This window comes from Acipenser ruthenus, chromosome 2, assembly GCF_902713425.1.
Source record: "Acipenser ruthenus chromosome 2, fAciRut3.2 maternal haplotype, whole genome shotgun sequence".
Taxonomy (NCBI): Eukaryota; Metazoa; Chordata; class Actinopteri; order Acipenseriformes; family Acipenseridae; genus Acipenser; species Acipenser ruthenus.
The window spans coordinates 74,068,457-74,089,701 of NC_081190.1; the positions used below are offsets into that span (position 1 = coordinate 74,068,457).

At 35.9% G+C, this 21,245-nt stretch overlaps 1 protein-coding gene across 19 annotated transcripts in view; it reads left to right on the forward strand.

Annotated features, from left to right (window-relative positions):
• LOC117409443 (nuclear factor 1 B-type-like) overlaps nt 1-21,245 on the forward strand; it is a 157,224-nt gene that overhangs the window by 128,026 nt on the left and 7,953 nt on the right. For 8 of the 19 annotated variants that reach the window (XM_034015501.3, XM_034015500.3, XM_034015504.3 and 5 more), the window contains 5 exons: nt 1,408-1,592; nt 4,020-4,121; nt 6,015-6,177; nt 7,578-7,660; nt 16,249-16,337. In XM_034015501.3, the coding sequence (XP_033871392.2) occupies nt 1,408-1,592; nt 4,020-4,121; nt 6,015-6,177; nt 7,578-7,660; nt 16,249-16,337 (622 nt within the window). The remainder of the gene's footprint in view (nt 1-1,407; nt 1,593-4,019; nt 4,122-6,014; nt 6,178-7,577; nt 7,661-16,248; nt 16,338-21,245) is intronic. The other 11 variants (XM_034015516.3, XM_034015515.3, XM_034015521.3 and 8 more) reach the window with 5 other exon arrangements.

The window sequence follows — 21,245 nt, forward strand, 5'->3', positions numbered from 1 at the left end:
ACAGAAAAAAGTTCCTCTTTGAACTAGTGTCCAGAGTGTTCCCCAACCGTCCACTTAAACCTGGCGTGGAACGGTATGGTAGGTATTTGTAATACTCTGCCTGGAAAGAGCAACTCCTCTCCAGTGCGGCCCCTCCTGGAGTTCAGTGGTAGTGCACTCTCCCTGGCTCTCTACTGTCCCTCCTGGGACTACGTGGAACCAGCAGCTCTGAGCACTTATAGTCCAAACACTGTAGGGATCTGAACAGCTCTGGAAGCTAATTAAGTCTTTTGTTTGGTGGTTTCGTTCCTTTTCTAAAACCACTTGTTTCTCTCTCACAGCTTATACTCCGCTGCTGGAGAAAACGTGTATAAAAACCACAGTGCTTATTCCTCTGTGTTCCCAGGCCGTTTGGAACACTGTGCAGTCTCTTTGGTATTGGTGTACTCCTTAGAGAACTGTTTGCAGCCTGTAACACACACAGTCCCGTTTTCTCTCCACAGTACTGAGAGCATTTAATCAAGACGGTTTTTACACACAACAACAGTCCGTATACTCGTGTCGTTTCCTTCTCACAACTCACGGTACCTTGTTTCACTGCTTAACGTCGCGGCGGTTCTAGTGTACGCAATACTACTGAACGAGAATAGCACTTTACTGTTGGAATTTCTAACACGTTGTGTCTTCGCTTGTACATAACCACTTCCCCAGCTAGGTTCATCAAGTTCTCAATAACAAATACTGTGACCTTGTTAACAGCATTTATAATATCAAGCGACTTACTTCAACATTTAACAATTTTACCAGAACAGTGCTTCGTTGTTACATCGGTACGCAAGCGGATTACAGCGTTCCACTTGCTTACTGTTTTTATCTTAACAAACAGCGTTTCTTTTAAACTCCTTCTCCTATCCTCTCCTTTTTTCCTTCTCTCAGCCGATTTAAATACAGCCCACTACCCACAATGCATTACCTGCTTTCGCTATTAATTCTGGGTCTTGTAGTTACCTTTGCTTAACCCGTGTGCTGCATTAAAACCAAACTGACTATTTATTTTACGGCGTATTTTCCGATTGTCGTGCGATATTCGCACTCTTTTTAACTTTGTACCCTCGCTGTACCACCTTTCCTCCACAATATATATATATATATATATATATATATATATATATATATATATATATATATATATATATATATATACATACATACATACATAGTATATTGGTTGACAGTATGACCCATTACTCTTAAGTTCTGTGTACAGGTCTAGGAAAGATTCCTCAAAACTGAAGGCCAGTAAAGTAATATTTATGCATGCCCATTTTTTATTTCCTGTTATGTCTTTATTTTGTTGCAGCAGTACTTAAATGTGCAAGGTGTTCAGTGATCAACAGTAGCACACTTTCTTTTTTTAATTCCTTCTAGTTATCTCAACAAGAAGCCCACCTCCACCATCACCGTTGCAGTTTTCAGCACCTTCTATTCTCCCTCCTGCCCCGACCACCTACTTCTCTCACCCCACAATTCGATACCCACCACACCTGAACCCTCAGGATACCCTGAAGAATTATGTACCATCTTATGACCCGTCCAACCCACAAACCAGCCAGGTAAGGAACAGGGACAAACTTCTAATTTGGGCACTGACATCACCTTTTGATATTGAGATACCTGCATTTGGTGCACCCGTGTGTGTTTTGTGGAATATTGGGTTGGCAGGGAGGGGGTTAAATGTTTCGTGAGTTTTGCTAAACCTGTTTATTTTGGCCACCATGCTGTTTATTATTAAAGTGCGTATTAGCGCTTAACCCACAGCTTCTGTGTCTGACTCTCACTTCTTGGTAGAAGCAGCTTGCCAGTGACACCGTCCTGTCACATGTGTTGTCAGAGTGGGACAGTGCCCCTAGACTCAGACCAGAAGTGCAACTTTAAACGCAAATGTGCAGTTTAATAATAATAACAAATAACACTAAACAAACACGGAAACAAAACAAAAGGCATGGTGGCCAAAATAAACCGGTTTAACAAAACTCACGAAACATAAACACACAAACGAGACGGGACCGCACGGAACAGGAAAACACCTTCACCATTCACCAACATCAACTCAAATCATTACTTCTAACTAACACCAGTGATCACTCTATTTATACACCTGTGGCTGGAGCCTTAATTAATCATTTCATCATTTTTTTTAACATGCTTTACTATACTGATCTGGGCTTTAAAATGCTTACCCATCCTTGACCAAGCTTTTAAAATGTTTATTACACTTTGCTATGCTTTTACTATGGTCAACTTTTATAAGGGATATATCTGCTGTTAATGTGTAAAATGTTGGTTTGTGAGAAAATCATCATAAATCATTACGATTTAAGGCATCGCTCAAAGTGTAATTATGTGTCTGTCCCCAAATAACCCTCATCCAGCTGTAAAGGGTATTTAAATAGAACAACCATCTCTAGATGCCTGCAGGCTTATGAAGAATGCTCCACTTGATCGCTTATATGGCCTGCTTTAAATTACTTTGCAATGTCCCAGATTTAATCAGCAAGGCCATATGCTAAGTAAGGTATTTCTCTACCTTGGCAAGGGCTTGATTGATTCTGCGGCGTAATCTAATGATGGGTCAATAAAACCTTCATCTGTCAAAGCTGTGTCTGATTGATAAGGATAGGGCTCCTATTCTTAATTTGGTTTGGTCCCCTTGCTTTCACTAGCACTTTCATACAGCTGCTGAAAGAAACTGCAGTCTCAGCAAGGAAACATCACTGATGTACAAAAGCATGGTAATGATAACCAGGTTAATTCATGACGCAGAAAGGTTCATGTAAAATCTTTCTGGATTATTTTAGAAGTGCTGCATCTAGTTAATTAAAAAAAAAGCATTTTCCATGTATTTATATTGCCTGTTGAATAATGTAAACCCTTTAATATTCAGTACAGGGCCTATTTCACTGTTTAATGGTTTTTTAAAACCACAAGATTGAACATACGTTTAGTGTATAATGAGCGTATTGCACAGTATTCATTTAATACATCACACAAGTTAGCGAAGGTTTACACAATTACTTTGTTGGTATTAATTTATTTTTCTTTCTGATTTTATATAGTTATTTTTGAGGCGGTTCCCATGCCTGTTTTAGTTTTCGGTGCTGACATATTTGGCATTTTCTGGGGTTATGTCTTCTAAGGAGGGAGAAACGTGAGTGTTCCTTTTTAGAAAAAGCTGTGGGAAAGATAGGATTGTTATGGTATCAAAACCAGTGATTCAGAAGGCAGGGTTACCACAAAGCACAAAGAAAGTGCCATGTAATCATTCTGTAGGTTATAGTTAAATATAAATTACAGGCTAGCTTTTAAATATGGAAACTGTATGTGGTGCAAGTTGATGAAAAATGTTTTAAATTAGAAACATTGGCTTTCTCTGGAGCAACATGATCTTTTGTTTAAAATCCAGCCACATTGAAATGGAAGTTTTTGCAGTTGGAACTGACTTTAACAAAAATACAAATCTAAAGATCTGAGCTAAACGTTATTAGAATTGATTAACTGTTTGTTTCCTTTTGTTGCAGTCTCAGCTATATTTTTTTTAATTTGCGCCTTGTTTAAGTCATTCAAGAGTACAACAGTAACGGCTTTTAATCAAATAAAACTAATTACATAAATTCACTGTGCAAATTCTTACTTAGTTTACAACAGTACATTACCCCTGTTTCAATTAAGTTATTGAAAATACTTCAGACTGTTCCTCAGGGGCAAACATGTCTTTATTGTGGACAATTTCATAATTCAAGGGCAATTTTGGACATGCCTTTTCTTCTAACCTGCCTGAAACATAATGAAACTGTTGATAAAATAAATACCAAAATATATGCAGTTTAATCTTGTGTTAGATTATAGAATTCATTAAAAAAGGGAGTTATTATAAGGTGAGCTGGTTCAAAAAAAAAACTAGGCCTCCTAGTATTCCTAAAACATCACCTACAGGATTGTTTAAAATGTTTCTGTAACAACAGCACCAAATAATATATTAGTTTTACAGATACAGCTGGGTCAACCCTATTGACAGTCACCATGGAAATCCAAGTGTTGAGTATCCAGAATCACTACAGTACTCTCAAACAACTACTGGTCTGGTTAGTATAAAAAACTTGTAGTGACCTCAGGACCTTTGTGGCATTATGCCTTGTGGCATGGTCATCAGGTTTCACATTTTGTTATAAATCTATTCTATTGAATTTGTAGAACAAGCCAAAATCCCAAATTTCTACTGTAGATAAGGTTCTGTTCAAACTAGAAATTACCACACAAGGCAAGAGGACATTCATAACAAGATCACAATCATCAACCTCGTGGACCGAAAAATGGATTCTTATGACATCAGTCCACTCATGTATTGCAGCGTACAAATGCCACTTATTACTAGGTCTAATTCCTGTCTGCACCTTCTCTGGTGTGGGAACACCATCAGTGGAAAGATGGTACACAGATTGATGCTTCTGTTGGTGTGGACTTGGACCAATGGAATCAAGGACCAAGAAGAGTGAATGATAGATTTTCTGAAGTAGTTTCTTGAAAATTGTTACAAAAAGAGGCTATAAAAAGAACAATATGTAATCTAACAGCCAACAAATACATTACCTATCCAAAACCAATAGGATACATTAGAAAACAAATCATAAAGAAAACCAAGACACGTGCAATTGATGTCAACAATACTTGTAATGGTGTTGATCCTTCTCCTCTTTGTTTAGTTAAATGCCTATTACTTTATTGTGAACGTCTTTTTCTGCGCTTGTTGTGGAGACTACAAAATAGCGACCCATTTGTAAATGATGTGTAGGTAATGACAGCAGGATGTAGGAACTTGTATGTTACTGTTTTAGGCCTAGATTTATTTTTATGTCACTACGTTTAAGCATGAAAAGGGAATTTTCTGTTCGATTTCCATGGTTCCATTTCCACATCCTATATTATCTTATTTTTCTTACTCAAATTTAAAAGCTATTTAGAAAAAAAAATCAACAGAATTAAATTATGTCCTTTAAAATGAGCTCAATGCAGCAGTTACAATACTTTATGATTTAATTAATTTATACTGGGAAAGACTTGGCAAGTAACAAGCATGTTGTCTACGATCTTGAGGACAGATGCCAACCTGTTTTTTATCCTTTCTTTAACACAGATTACATTACAGACTAATTAAACATTCTATTCACATTAGGGAACCTAGTGGATACAGTTCTTGTTAAAGACCTCTTTGAGATCTGAACCCTGAAAATGTATGGCTAATATTGTTTAAAGTATCAGAGAATGTATTTTTTTTGTTGAACTTCTTTTCAATTGTCACTTCTAATTTGGCTACCAGGTGGCATTTGGTCTATACACGGTACCAGATGTGCACACAGAAAATGCCGTTTTAGTGACTGCCTTATTTGGTATATATTCTAATACATTCCAAGTAGAATAACTGATTAATTAAACCAGCTTTACACTGTAATAAAAATGACATTGCCTTTTGTAATTTATCTGATATCTACTGGAATTGTAATTGTAATTAATGTTTTTGTTTTAACCCTTTACTTTCCAGGATATGTTTCCATACCTATTTAACACCTATTTTCTCAATGTCAAATATATTAGACACTAGGCAGCAAAGGGTTAAATCCTCATTATTTGTGAATTTATTTAAAATAAAAAGTATTGTAAAATATATTTTATCAAAATATAACACTCACCACATGTAAAATGGGTCTATTCAATAGATCCAGCACTGTGGCGGATCTAAATACTACCACTGAGGTAATATCAATGATGTGCCACGAATAAATGTAAATTAAACATCTGTTTGCAAAACAAAATAAAAATTAAAACAGCATGGTCTTTCTTACTGATTTAGCAGACAGCAATGTTTAGATCTGCACTGAATAGGAATATTTTGCTGTTTTTTTTTTTTTACTTATTTATGTTTGACATGTTAATGGTTGCTTGTTTTTTTCTCAACACCTTTGTGTTTTCTTTTTTTGCAGCCTAGCAGTGGTCAAGTTGTGGGGAAAGTGCCAGGCCACTTCACCCCGGTTTTGGCACCGTCTCCACACCATGGCTCAGTGCGACCCGTCACCTTGTCCATGCCAGACACTAAACCCATCACTACATCGACAGAAGGTGAGGCAGCTTCACCCACCACAGCCAGTAAGTACTCCTGCCAGACCACCAGGAACTCAGCTGTTCCTTATATAGAGTACTAGAGGCCTTGCTCTTCATTCGCTTTTTGCCATAGAAAAGGCCATAGACGTTTGGAAGTGTCAAAATAGAGCTCTGTCAATGTCTTCTGAGTTCCTGTTGCGCAGAAAAGATGCATTAGTCATACTTCACTATCATTTTGATTCATTTATTTTCCTATCAATTACTCTTAAAATCATGTGCTGTCACTCATAAAGATAGCCAAACAAATTCCAGGATACTTTCATCAAATAATAATCACACTTTGCACCTTTATTTTGTATTCCTCCAAACGCGCTGCCTACGTCTCTTCTCAACACTAGTTGACTCCTCCAGAGTCTCCCAGACAGTCACTGAGGCAGTCATGCAGAATGTCACAGCAGTCAATCAGAACAAAACTGCTCTCTGCATACACATGTTCTTAACTGCTAGTATGGTGGCAAAGTTATTTTTTAAGCTGTTGACCCAGAAACGCTTTGATCTGAAGACAATTAATCTTATTATTAAATCTGGTTTAGAGACATTGAAAATCAAAGGGCGCAAAACCAATAAAAAATGGCTCTTTTTGTGATTTAAGGGACACCGTTTTTTTAGACCCTCCAGTGTTTAGATCATTTGAATAGACTCCACTGTAGCCAAGGCCAAAAAGTGTTACTGCTTGATATGACCACCATTCACTGCTGAGATACTGTATTAAAACAGGGACTCACAACACAGGGCAAATGGTGTCCTTTGATTTGATTTTTGTTCTCTTTCTGCTGAGGGTGTTAAACCTTTGATCACTTTTACTTTCTGACCAAGATTGAACATATTTATAAAACATTTATTTTAATGTATGTAAATCAGACACACCACCTTAGAAAATGTAGTTTGTGCCGGTGTTGTAAAGCAAAACAGGAATCTTTATATTCCAAAGACATTTAATACTGTATATGACACCATCATCATCAATTCAAATGCACAGAGATTAAGTACAAAGCAATAAAAACAGAGGGCTTTGTAATGATTGGCTTATTTGAACAATGAATAAGATTTCATTTTAATGACAGATTCAAAGGCATTTCTCAAATCATTCATACAAAGTCTGCCCACATCTTTATGAATGATTACATATAAGTGCTATTTTAAACATTATACATCAGATCCACAAAACTGAAGTGAAGGATTCCTGCTGCAGTTCTGAGCCCAGTTTCTCCCTGTTCACAACATGCTGTTTATGACATATTTATTCTAAATATAGTCCTGGGTGTTTGTGTCTTCAAAAAAGAAATAATAATTTGTCGCAATTTTTAAATTTGGTTGGCAGTGTTTTATAGCATATATTCTAGATGTGTTTTTTAAACTGACTACTTGTTTTATGCCTTTACTAGCCTACACAGCCCCAGGCACACCCACTTCAAACAGATTCGTGGGACTAAGCTCAAGGGACCCAGCCTTCTTACACCAGCAACAGGTGAGCATGCAGCACTTTCCATTCATATGTAGTATCCCAACAGTGTGCAACTTTACTCTAAGCCACAGTTTATGTTACATGCAAAGGGACAGCTCTTCACCATTGTTACTGGTACCTGCATACCTTTAGTTTCAGTAACAGCTGTGGTCAGAAAGCCTTATGTTTAATGAATACCTCTTCAGGTGTAGTCTTCCATCCCAAGGGATCTTAGCTTTTGATTAACCAATGCATCTTCAGTACATCAATCTTCACTAGTGTCTAATTGTGTGACCAGGTTTATGTTACAGTTAAAAATATACTGCACAGAAAGTGCAGAATTTTAGATGAAGTTACAAGCGCTCTTAACAATACTTAAAGAATACCAAGCAGTAATTTAACAGGTTTTGCTGGGGTTTTCAGATCTGGTTGTCTGAGGCACTCACCTGCAGCCAGGGGCACCAGACAACCTGTTTCTATGGACAGACAAGTCTTTATGTTTTTTAACTATCCCAGCTGTACCCAAAGTTTGTAAGATAAAAGCAGATTGTATGCATGGTTTTTAGGCTGGGTGATTATTTAGCAACAAGTGCAATGCAATCTTTTAACCTATCTACAGTTGCAGGTTGGAGAAGTATTTTTCTACTTGTATATCGTAAATGTTTTATTCCTTTTAAGGAAATGTACATTTTCCCTTGCACTTGCTGCTAAATAGTATTTTAAGTGAAAATTGATCAAGCTGAAATACTGTATAGAGCGCTTCATTTAGGATTAAATGGCATGCCTTGTATACAGATGTATCTATAGTACTATATTATATCTTTAGTGTTATTTCATCTGTCTCTAAATGTAAAGTAGTTAACTGTGAGCTGGCCTTCATGTAAAGCTGGTCGCAAGGACCTTTTTTTTTTTTTTTTTACTTTTTATTAATGATTTGTGTGACTTTCTTTAGAGAATTGCATTCCGAATACATTTACATGAGGGCAAAATATAAATGTGTTTGCCTCTCTCTTTCCCGCTCTCTCTCTGCAAATTAAACAGCATTTCTTTGAGGAAACTTTCCATCTGGTTAACTGATGCAGAGAAAAGTAGAAAACAGAAGACCATATGTAATGTTACCCCTAATACTTTAGAAGCTATAACAATAATTAGTATATAAAATGGAGATCAAAGGATAGTAAACGCTTAACTTATCAGAATTTGTTTTGAACAAGTGCCAGCAAAGTAGCCTCAACTGTTTGGTTTTCAAGTTTTGCATGAGTACTCTTAAATTCATTATTTTCCTTTTGTATATGTCAAGTTTCTCATATGGAACTTGGCGATGTGTTGCACAGCCCCGGGTTCTGGTGTGTAGTGTAAGAGAGCCACAAAGCATAAAGTGTTGTGCAAAGTAAACGAAAAGGCATGTTTCTAAATACTGTGGGCTGATGCTGTGCCAGTTTTTTCAGTGAGTACTAATTGATTACATCTGCACATGGCTGTGTAAATACAAAATAATAATTGGTGGTTTTTCAGTCCCATCTCTCCACAATGTAATTATAAGTTATTTTTCTTCATTGTACTATATGAGGTAGGGTATGGTAAAATGTGTAGCTTGTTAGAAATACTGATTAGTAGATGTTCCAGTTGCATGTGGTATGTCTATAGTTTTTAAATTCTAAAAAGAAAAGACAATATAAATATGCTAGATGCTATAGAGCAGGTTTGCAAGTTTTATAATGGCAGTATCAAGATGTGCTGATGTTAATATCATTACAAAAAGACCCCAGTAACTAGAGTAGAATATTTTGTGATGCCTTTATCAATAATACTATGATTATGGCCCAATAAGAACTTATTACACAGTGCCTAATCCTAGACCTCAGGGTAATATTTCATTTTTCCCTCTGGTGACCAGTTCATTGATAAGGAACTACTTTCTCCCCATCAGAAGAAGGCTAATTAATACTCTAGATTATCTAGGCTATTATATCTTGTAAATCCATTTGTGTCAGGTTCAATTGCTAAACAATTAAATATTTAATGGTAACAGATTGTGTTTTAAAAATATCAACCTTGTCAAGAAACTGAAAAGAAAGCTTGTTTGTGAAGTGCTTAGCTATAAAATAGATTTGACTCAAACTGTACTTAAGATATCAAATGAAATGGTACTTATCTATCCTTTCAGACAATATAATAACATAAGAATAGGCAGAGTTCCAGAGAATCTGGGTATATAACAAGGTGTCTGTCTGTCTGTCTTACATGTAGAGGACGGCTTATTTAATTGTGATAAAACGTAGTTATAAGTCGGGGCATCTGACAGATCTTGGATGTGCTTGGATCTGAATTTTCATGATAATAACACATCTTATTTCAAAAGTACAGTCATAGTTTCAAACATGCAGTATCTTAGGATATGTATTATACATTTGTACATACAGGATGTTTCAGAAAGCCAAATGAAAAATGCTGTCTATGTGTACATCCCCCAAAAAATAATAAAATATGATTGATTTAGTGTGCTTTATTTTTTATAAAAGGTTATGAGAAAGGAAATTCCCCAAGGGAGAGGTGCTCTTATTTTATTCTATTTTTTTAACTAGAAGACTCTGGATGAAAAAGCGGGAAATTGACTAAATGTAAAAAGACCATTAATCATTTTTATATTAGTCAAGAGTTTCTTGGAATTAGAAAGCATGATTTGCGCAATGGGGAGTTTACTTAGACATTGACTGTATGCTTTTATATAGAGTGACTGGGAGGAATAAATAATGTCACCAATGCATTCTTTCCTTTATTGCTTCAGTGTTTTCTTAAGATTTATTTCCCTGGGTATTGACATATCCATTCTTACACTGGCGCTGAGTGCCTTTTGTTCATAAAGGGGGATAAAGTATAGTGTGTATAAATTACGGTTTAGTTAAAAGCTTTAGATGCAAAAAAAAAAAAAAACACGTTTATTATTAAGTACAGCTGGACAATATTTCTCAAAACCCTCACAGTGTTGGTCAAATATAAACTTAACACAGACAACATTTTTAAAACTTAGGAGGACCTTCTTTAACTTCCTGCTTACATGACTACTCATTGATCTAACCTAAGATTTTTTAATATAATCTACAGAATCCAGTAAGATCTGAACATCTATGCCAATTCAGGTCACTAGAATTGAACCAGATAAACTTAAGTTTTAAAGCATGGTAACACTAAGTTTGCCTGTACTATTTAATGCAAATAATGCAAAATGTATTCATCGGAAATCTGAAGTGTAAAGTGAGAACTGGTTAAAGTACCTGCTTAAAGTGCTTTAATACTAAACAAAAAGGCTTGATTTCAGTTGTGAATTGAATCTCCTGATCAACTATACTATGGAGCGATGCACATAGTAGCACAAGCTCTTCAGAACATAAACATGGAATGGAATACAGATGTTAACATGAGCTGTGACCTATGGTGGTACAGTATGCATCTTCTTCTGTATCATTGTCTTCCTCTTCACTTTCCTGGTCTGAATGCATGGTTAGATCCTCTTCGCTTGGATCCAATATTTACATCCAGTAAATCCCACCGTCAAAAAAGGTTGCAACCCTCAAAAGCCGTACATCCAATAAACGCAGCCCTCGAATAATCGTTCCCCTTGAATTAAAGCCACAGCTCTTTTTGGCAATTTTAATTTCACGCTGCAGTATTAATTTGAGGATATGTGGTATGCCCCAAAAATATCTCTGGTGTATAAAAAAGATGGAACTTTATTGTAGTGGAATAGAAAGGCATGTAAGAAATTAAGGAAAGTTAAAGTTCTGAATATGAAAGGGTTTAGTAGATGTCTAAAGTTATCAAAAACATTCAAATAACCTTTTGATAGATTAAATAAGAAGCAATTCATTGCTAACAAAACAAGACTGATTATCATAAAGCTGGACTTTGTATAGGTAGTGGAGTTTGGATAGTAAAAAACACTAGGCAGCATGTTCCAGAGTGGAGGCATCTGCTTAAGCTTTCTAACCTATCAACTGAGACTTGGAAGTACAGTACCATAAGGAAAGCTTATCAGCTGTCTTTGTGGTATGTTTATCTTCCAGCTTTGGTAATTCTTCTTTTTAGACTTAAAAACGATTAAGTATTATTTGTCTTTATGTTAACTAGTGACTGATAATCTGCCTATGCCTGCATCTGTGGTATCCAATCCTTAATTAAAATGACTGACATAGAAAGAATTGGTCTACCATAAGTCACAGTGGTCACGGATTCCATGATTTTTGTTGGTGTCCGTGATTTTAGTAGAGAACATTGAACTTCACCAACACTACTTGAATTGAAACATACATGCAGTGCAACTCTACTGCCCGATTTTGTCAACCTGCAGCTGCATTTTTCAATGCCTGTCGGGTCCCAAATAACGTGAAGTATCTTAGCATAGCTGAGAAACAAGCGTTTGAGGTCATTCCACTGTTTGAAGACAACTGTGTAGCACAGCATGAATACTGTGCTTACTATGAAATTGTCAGTGAAATGAAATGCGACGTTTACCAGTTGTGGACCTCTTGCTGTAATTGTTGTCAGGTACTTGACAGTACTAGTAAATAGCGTTGATGCAGAAAGATAATCTTCTGCATACAAAGATGTACATGGGGATGACCGGCGCTCCTAAAGGCATCAAACATCTCAATACAACACGTATCAGAATAATATGTAAAGGTATGTAAAACCTACAGTTTGTGAGCTGTCCTATAGAAAACCCACCAAATGGGGTTAAGTGAACATTTTTGTTTATAGTTGTATACGCTGTGAAGTGTACTGATTTACAGGATTAAAACTTGAACCTGATGTACTTAGATGAATTTTCATTGTTTCCTACTTTTATTTTATTCTTATGTAGGTATATTGTATTTAAAAAAAAAAAAAAAAAAGTGAATTTGAATTTTCATCCCCGTGACGTCGCACACCATTTCCCCCTTCGTAATTTTGACCAAATTTACCATGACTGCTTCATGTTTTTTAGTACAAATTTCTGTGACAAAATCCCAGCCGTAGCCCTAATACCTCAAAATATTGCTACAAACAGAATGTAACAGATGGTAAATTCATTAAAAACAAGGAGAAAATTGCTGTTTTGTCTTGTCTGTTACAACTGTTACTTTCAATCCTTTTTTTAAGAGAAGAAATGTGTGAAGAAACTATTGGCTTGGCAAGAGTGTATCTGTGGTTTTATAATATGAAGATGGCAGCATGTGTGAACTGGCACTGGGCTGTAGACTGAGTAACTGCAGAACCTTTTGAAACTTTTGGCAGCAAGTAACACAACAGTATGAACTCTGCACACTCCACTTACTGCGGTCTGTGTATTTGGGCGTGAGGCTGTTTATGATGCTTGCCACTAAATGCCATAACGGGGCACACATTACAAACTGGTGCTTTTTGCATCTCTTGTAGAGCAAATGGACAGACTGATGTTAATTCCAAATAGGTGATCTACATGAACTATAAAAAGCCCTATTTTGTTATTAATCTGAAGAACTGCTTTCTAGTATGAAAACATTTTTTTGTTATTTGCACAATTTTATTATTTAAAAAGAACCATACAGTAAGAATATATGTTAAAGCTCTTAAATTAGACTTTTGAGTTTACTTTATCCAATTTTATTTTGCCAATTACTCTTAAAACAAAAGCTTTGAAAATAACACTACAGTAGCAATGGATACAATTAAACAGCTATGTTATTGCCTTTTGCAGTGCATATAAAGAAAAACAATTGCACTGTGTAAAACTCCCATTGATGTAAGTGGATATCCGGTTATCCAGCGCTAAAGCACTGCGTAATGTTTCTGTGGAGAGTTCCATCTCTTTTAGTTGAAGGCTTTGTGATGTACTTTGTATAGCAGCCTAATTTGCTTTCTGTACAAAAGTACTGAATAGTTATAGTTTTAATTACTACCCTTTTGTAAAACTTTAAACCTCATGAGGGATTCTGGATAGTTGATGGACTGAAAGGAATATAAATAGACGCTTGACAGTCCAGTCAGGAAGTAGGCTCTCAGCACGGGCTGTTCTTATTGTGTCTCATATCATAAATGGCAGCTTGATGTGAATGCAAATCACATGACCACTACAGAGGTATGGAAATGGACAAGAGGTCACCTTTCACATGTTCCAGCTGCAGAGGAGATGCAATTAGAGGAAGTTTCAGTCAAAACATTAACAGTATGCAAATGTTGGAATGTACTGGCTTCTTCCTGTAATGCCCGACCCCCCCCCCCCCCTCCCCCACACACACACTATTCCATATGCAAACAAAATAAACCTAGGACACAGTATTTATTTAATTAAATATTTTTCTAACTGTTGAGAACTACTATTTCATATAAGATAAGATTTTTTTTACGAGGACCCTTTTGTTCACTTTGACACATACACAGCATACAGTAGAAGTACAATGTAATATGACCAATTTATGCAATAGTAATACCTGCATACTTTAAGGTGATACTTAATCTCTGTGAGAGTTGAGTAAATAAACGTCTGAATTACTGCTGAAATACTGTACCAATAAAACATTTGCAATCCTTAGAATATTATGATCTGTGGCTCCGATTGTGCTCTTCCTAGGAAACCACTCCAAGTCAGGCATAGTTGTATTGTGTAACAGTAATTTATTAATGCACATTGCAAAATATAAATCTCATTGAGCTTTGAAAATATCAATGGGTTTTCTTTTACTGACTAAATCAGACTTTAGTCTGGAAGTTCATAACCCTGTTGTCACTTGCAGTGATAAATGTGGGTTCTGTGTTTTATTTTATTCTTGTCTGTATTCACACACCCCTGCTGTACAGATGTGCCTACGTAGTTCATCTGAAGTACTGAAAGCTGGAGAGCTGGTAGAAATGTTGTTGCCTGTTTCCCCATCCCTGCACTGTTCTCATCTGGTTTAGATCTTTTTGTACAGCAGGTCTTACTGACATTTCTGGATAAAAACAAGGTAAAGATTCTGAGCTGAGAACTATTCATTGCAGCAAACTGTTTCAAACTGGGACTGGTGTTCCTTCCTTTTGTTATTTTTCCACTTTTTCCAACCCACATGAACTACAGTAATACACCACATTTTTTTACGAGCCTGTTTTTTTTGTTAACGCTGCACTATGAAAGCATGTAAAACTGCATTCAGCTCCAATACAAACACATATTCCTGGTAGTAGTCTGGTGAAGAATGGGTGATAGCTCAATATGATAGCGTACTGGACTGTTCTTTATAAACAGTTTCCCTGCAAGGAGTGTTACCCTCTTGGTTTAACTGAAGCTGGGATCTGCCAATGGCACCACTCAGTTTGCTCTGCAATTTAAAAGAACACTTGCAAAAAAACTCTGATCTAAGCTTCACCCCAGACTGTGTGATTGACTGTATTTGAACGTAGTCTGTAGGTGTTTCCCATCTGGTTTTAGGTGTTGATTTTTGAATACAGTGGGAATCCAGCATTTCTTTTGTTTTATATTTTTTTCTTTCAGTTTATTGCATTGCCGTATCATAGAAAAAGATACATAACTTGCACCCCTGGGGGTAAAGAATCTTTTATAAACACTGACCCCATCACGGAACAAAGCCAACCCCCTGCTTTGCGTGATTGTAGTCCATAACTTTAACTACAGGTTTTAATTGACTGCCACCGCACTCTGGGGTCGGTTTGGTCAAAACAAAAGCGCTGCTTTACGATCCGTATTTCTTCATGATGATATTTAATCAAACTTCCAAACATAGGTGGACATGTCGCAGTTATGCCACTGCAGAAACAAAAAGTGTTGCTAACAATCGATAAGCTTTTATTTTTAAAAAGTGCCTTTGTGTAGTTTGATTGAATGTCACCATTGAACAGGGAGATAATTCAACCCCTAAGACGCATTGAGATCTGTTGAGCAACTGTGCCAGGCTAAAAGTAAGAGATACACTTGCTTTCTTTAAACATGAAACATAAATAATACATCTTTTCCACACATCTGCTAACTCTGGGTCAGCTGTTAAATAAACAGAGCTGTATAGAGTTACAGGAACATTTCTGAGGAAGAGTGTATACATGATTCATAGCTGGGAGGATTTCTCATGGTTGCAAATAGATCCTTGTCATGAAGCTGCAGTGCCTTTTTAAAAATGCACAAAAATATTGATGCAAATAATAAGATTAACAAGATAGTCAGCATCTTTGATGTAAGGCTGTGGCAGCAGTTTGGATGACATTTAGTATTCTAACAGAACTAATAAATGATTTTTCACAAGATGCATGTCTACAGTTACAAAAAAGCATGATTTAACATAATTACCAGGCAGAAACAAATAGCCTTGAACGATTTATTTTAACTTGACTTTTGTGCACTAACACTTCTTTTGTTTCAGGTCAGTTAATAATTACTAATGTGAATGCATGCTCCATATAATATACATTATTTTAAAAGTTTAACAATACAAACCAGTGTGATGTTATTGAATTATAGTAATGTTAATGCAAATTAGAAAACAATCTTTACATACAACATAATAAGGATTTTGTATTAAACAAAACAATACATTTGCATGCTTGATTTTAAAAAAAAAGTATAGTTCTCCTCGACCCATATCTGACTGCTAGGTTTCAATTGACAGCTGAGGATTTGTGACTGGACCATGAATCCAAACGGCAGGCATTTATACCCCAGTGCCAGTGAGGATACATTGGGAATTACTTGGCAAAGGTAACATTTTAATTATTTCCAAATCTCTGCTACATCTATAAATTACACGCTGTATCTGCTTTTGCTGGCCCCAATTGGATGTATTTCAAAAATTTACCAAGTATGTATATTATCATCCGAATATGCACTTAACCCTCTTTACAAAGTTCAACAGAGTATTATTTGAGTCATACTGAAGAAATGCCAGGGATGCCAAATTATTGATGTCAAATGCAGTTTCTAGCACCTGTGCTGAGGATTCCACCTCTCATGTTGATGCTTGTAATGTTTTCTTCTTCACCTTTTCTTTTTACTAGTATACTTTCCAGCACCATTTTACAACGTGTTTGTGTTTTAACATGTTTTCATCAATAATGAAAAGTAATAAACAATGTACGTTGTAAGACAAAAATAACAGAACCAATAGATTAAAAAAAAAAAAAAAAACACTTGCATGCAAACACCTGTCTTTGTCTTGATTCAGGCTCCTGAAGAAATATATATATAATCATTTCATTGAAACAGGTACTTTTAAAGTATGTAATTTGACAATAGACTTTTTTTCTCATGGTGAGATTATCACAGGTGCACAGAAAGGTTCCAGTGTTCATGGTTAGATAATGATAAAATTATGATGCCCCACTGTAGAATTAATGGAGAACAGACACTGGCTGTACAGCATTTAAACAGCTGCAACAGAGGCTGACAATCGGACTTGACAGCTGTCAGTAAATATGACTTTGTTTGTTACTCTTTATTATTTGGATGTGGTTGGTCAACTTCTCACCTTATCTGCTGATCTTGGTTTTTGGGAATGAAACAGCATAAGTCATTGAAAAGACTAGAATGGCAATTGGCTTTGCTTAAAAGAATACCAGGTCACTAAGGGTTAACCTGTGCAGTTTTTCCCTTCTCTGTTATGTTTAAACTTCAATTTTAATGTAAACCAAGAGGAAGGCCTCAGCTGGCTAGGGCAAACATACTTGTGTCACTGAAAGGAAAGCATACATAAAACATCTGTTTGAGGCCCACTCCAGTGAGGAAATCAGGACTTTATGCAATAAGAGTGAAACGAATCATGCTTATTTTACTGCACAATAATTATTTCTTTAGATATAGTTTTGCTTGTTGTCTGATTATTACTGTGTGAGACACCATTGCTAGAGCAAATGTTTTTCTCACTTGTTCTTAGATTAGCAAGTTAAATGGAAACCAAAACTTACTTTTGCACAAACCAAAAGAACAAGAAAATGAATGCTCAGTTATCATTTTTTGAACAAGGTTTTGTTGCTTAACATTTATTTAAAGCATTGAAGGAACAGGAAGACTTTATTTCTAAAGATTGAACCCAAAGTCCGCTTGGTATGGAGGCCATTCAATTAAGAGAGATGTGAAATTTCATTGCATAGTCCAAGCTTTATTAAAGATTAAAAGCTGGAGATTTGAAACTGCATGTATAAATGGAGGAGACTACATGAACTTTCATGTAGTACTGTGAGTATTCCACCAACGAGAATGTCTGAATAGCCGGGAGAACCGACCATCATCATGACTTAATGAAACACAGCACATGTGGTAATGAAAGAAATACAATTTATGGAAAATAAAGTAAACCTATATTAAACTGCTGAATGCAGGGAATTGCCTAACTTGCGTCAAGCTCAACATTTGCTTAGCAACATGGCATGGATTGGAACAGTGCAATTCGTCCAAACATTCTGTTGTGGATTAGATTCCAAAAATGAGATCCAGTAAAAAAAACAATTCTCACTTTGCATTGAATACGGAAATTACATGTCTTTCGGCACTTATAAATACATTGTATGACGTAAACTTGCAAGGATCTGCTTCGTGGGGGCCTGGTAGTGTAATAATAAGAACATACAAGTTTTTAAATAACTTAGAATAAAGTCAGGATACCTTGTTTTAACAGAATATCACAAAAAGGGGTTTCATTTTTAATCTTTTTTTTTTTTTTTCCAGGCCCAAACAAGTTAATCATATTACATGTAAGCTGCATGAAATTTCAATAAAGTTTAAATTACTATAAGTTTAGTTTACTTTTATATCTACCTGTTTATTCCTTTAAATGTTTCAGGCTTGCGGTAAGCATTTAAGAGACTGGGGATATTCAGCAGCAGTCCTAAAACTGCTCTCCAAGAGTTAACATTCTCTTTTATTTTTCAATAAGAAAATCTTGGCAAAAGTACTAGGTCAGCATTTCCTGCCTTCAGTTTGTTATCTTGACATATAAGCGTACTGTACAGCAGCTGGTCTTGCAGGATTCCTAGGGAGAGGTTTATTCTCATAGTGCTAAGTTTCCTTTGCAGCCTTTAGCATAGTGGACTGATCTTTTTTTAAATTTTTAAAAAGCTCCTTTTTTGTACCTCCTTACCTCCTATTGCTGTTGCTTTCTGGGGGTAAAGTAAATTTTTTTTTTTTTTAAAGTAATTTTTTTTAAAAAAATAAATAAAGCAATGCTTTTTACCTTTTCTTCATTGAAGCTAAATGTCATGTTAGAATAAACAATAGGTTACAGTATCATTAGTAGATCAGTTAAATAATATACTTACTTTCCACAATCAAGCATTCACTTTCTTTCCTTTGGATCTAAGTATAAAAGTAACACATAGACCTGACTTTAATGTGCTACTTTACTATGAAGCTGGAAATCATTCATTGTTTTGGTTACGTTCAGCATGTTTGAAAATTGAGCATCCCTTAGGAGTCCTTTTCTAGTCATCTTCCAAAATGTATTTTAAAAAAAAAGTTTAAGATTTGTTTTTTTAAAGTGGATGCCAGCTTTACTCTCAGATTTTCCTGCAGATGTGTTTTGATTATGTTTTTTTTTTTTTTTTTTTAGACAAAACTTGAACTAATCTGTTGTAAACTAACCAGGCTAATGTAATGAACTTGGATATTCCTTCCACTTAAATGGGGTGTAGATGCAGACATGATAAAAAAAAAAAAAAAACATTTCTGAGCATATGTATTTATTTATAGCACATTTCGGGAAATATGAGTCAAAAGTGGAGCTATAGTTTCTTTGATATGTTAATAAAATTAAACATTTTCCTTTTTCTCATCAAGTCAAGTGTCTCGTGAGCTCTTTCTTAGACCTTAATTGAATTGCAGCCAGACTTGCATGCTGCCATTCCACAGGAAATGGGTCAGCAATCCATTAAAATGCCATTAGATAATCTAATTTGGAACTTAATCCCTAAATTAACCATGCTGCATACTCGAGACATGCTTGTGAGAGGGTGGGGGTGGGGGAGTGGGGGGTTTACGCGTGAAGAAGGTTGTTTGTTTTCTCTGTAGTGGTGGTCACGTCTCAAGCCGTCTGGTAACCCAGGGAAACCAGACATGATGTAATGCCAGATTGAACTTGAACTTTAGGGACTTAGAAAAAGGGGAACAATGGACCCCAGCAATCAATAAAGTCAATTTTCTTCACGATTATTTGGGGATACTTTTAAGTTAACCTTTAAGGAAGAGGCAGTATGGACCCAGTATGGAACAAAAAGGAGGGATGATCCACTGACAAAATCCCAAAGTAAAGAAACAACCTTTTTTATCTCTTGAGCTCACTATTTGACCAACCCTGCAGATTCCAGCAGGATTAGGAAAGTTCCCGCTCTGCACTAAACCGTTTGTCTGCTCTGTATGTTCTTTGTTCAGTTAGGTAGGGAATAAACTTAATCTCTCATTTCCTGTCAGATGATTTCTGGCAGGCCAGAAAGAGAGAGCAAAAGAGAGGGGGGAGGAGAAGCACTGCCCAGAAATTTGATAGACATAATCCCTGGTTTTAACCATGTTGGGACTGCATTCAACCACATTTTTTCTGGTTTGAGCTTGTTGTGAGCTTTTCTTTAAACTTTGCATTTTGTCTTCTCCCTCCAGAAACTATGCGTTTACACAGCTGTTTTTAAAGGTTTTTTTTATAAAACACCACTGAAAAAGTAATTTGTAGAGAAGAATACTACATTAAGGACTCCTGTGCGCTACCAATGCTTAGGCTTGTTGTGAGAGAATAAAGTCAGTGTTCCACATCCTAGCTTCTGAGTTCCAGTCCAAAGGGTGCATAGTTTAACCCTCTACTTCTAAGAAAAATGTTGCAACTGCAGAACGTGGGATACAATAGTTGTTCAGTTAGTTTCTTTTCACTACTTTTCCCTTTTTAAATAAACCTCTCTCTTGAAACAAAGGCAGTTTTGTTTCTGTTAGACCCAGTTGACAGAATATTGAGCATGCACTATAATCACGAAGCTGAAAGAAGTGATTGTGCTACACAGGTATTGAAGCTGGGGGGTTCTTGCCTGCCTAATTATTCAACACAAATGTCCTAGAAAAGCAACTAAACAACACAGATCTTGTCTGGGGGTATATTTTTGTTGAACCGCAGTTTTTATTAACAATTACAGTTTTGTCTTACATTTGCATTCAATGAATAAGACACGGCAATTGCCCATTATTGATTAAAAATGGGGTGCAAACACAGACTTTAAATCTGAAAACAGGCTTGTCTAACGTAATTTGCAAAGGAGACAGCGTATCGTCCCACAGTGAAGCTCTTTGTCCTGGTTCACATTTTGCAGGCTGTAAATCTTTGTTATCTGACTTAAAGACTAGAGAATTTTGGGTGGAGAACGCAAACGCAGCAGAAGTGCTACATAAACTAAAAGTCATTTTGGTTTAAAAGCAAAACAAATCTAGTTTCAAACAGAATCTCAACATTACGTTATACAATAATAAAATTTCATCCATAAAGTAATGATTTCTTTCTTTTTATTTATTTATTTATTTATTTATTTATTTATTCATGTCTTTCGCGTAAGAAAGGACGCTAAATCTGCTGCCTGCTTTGGTGAATGGTTCAGTTTATCTTTCCTTACAATGCTTTAAAAGCAATTTTAAATAAATCAGTTT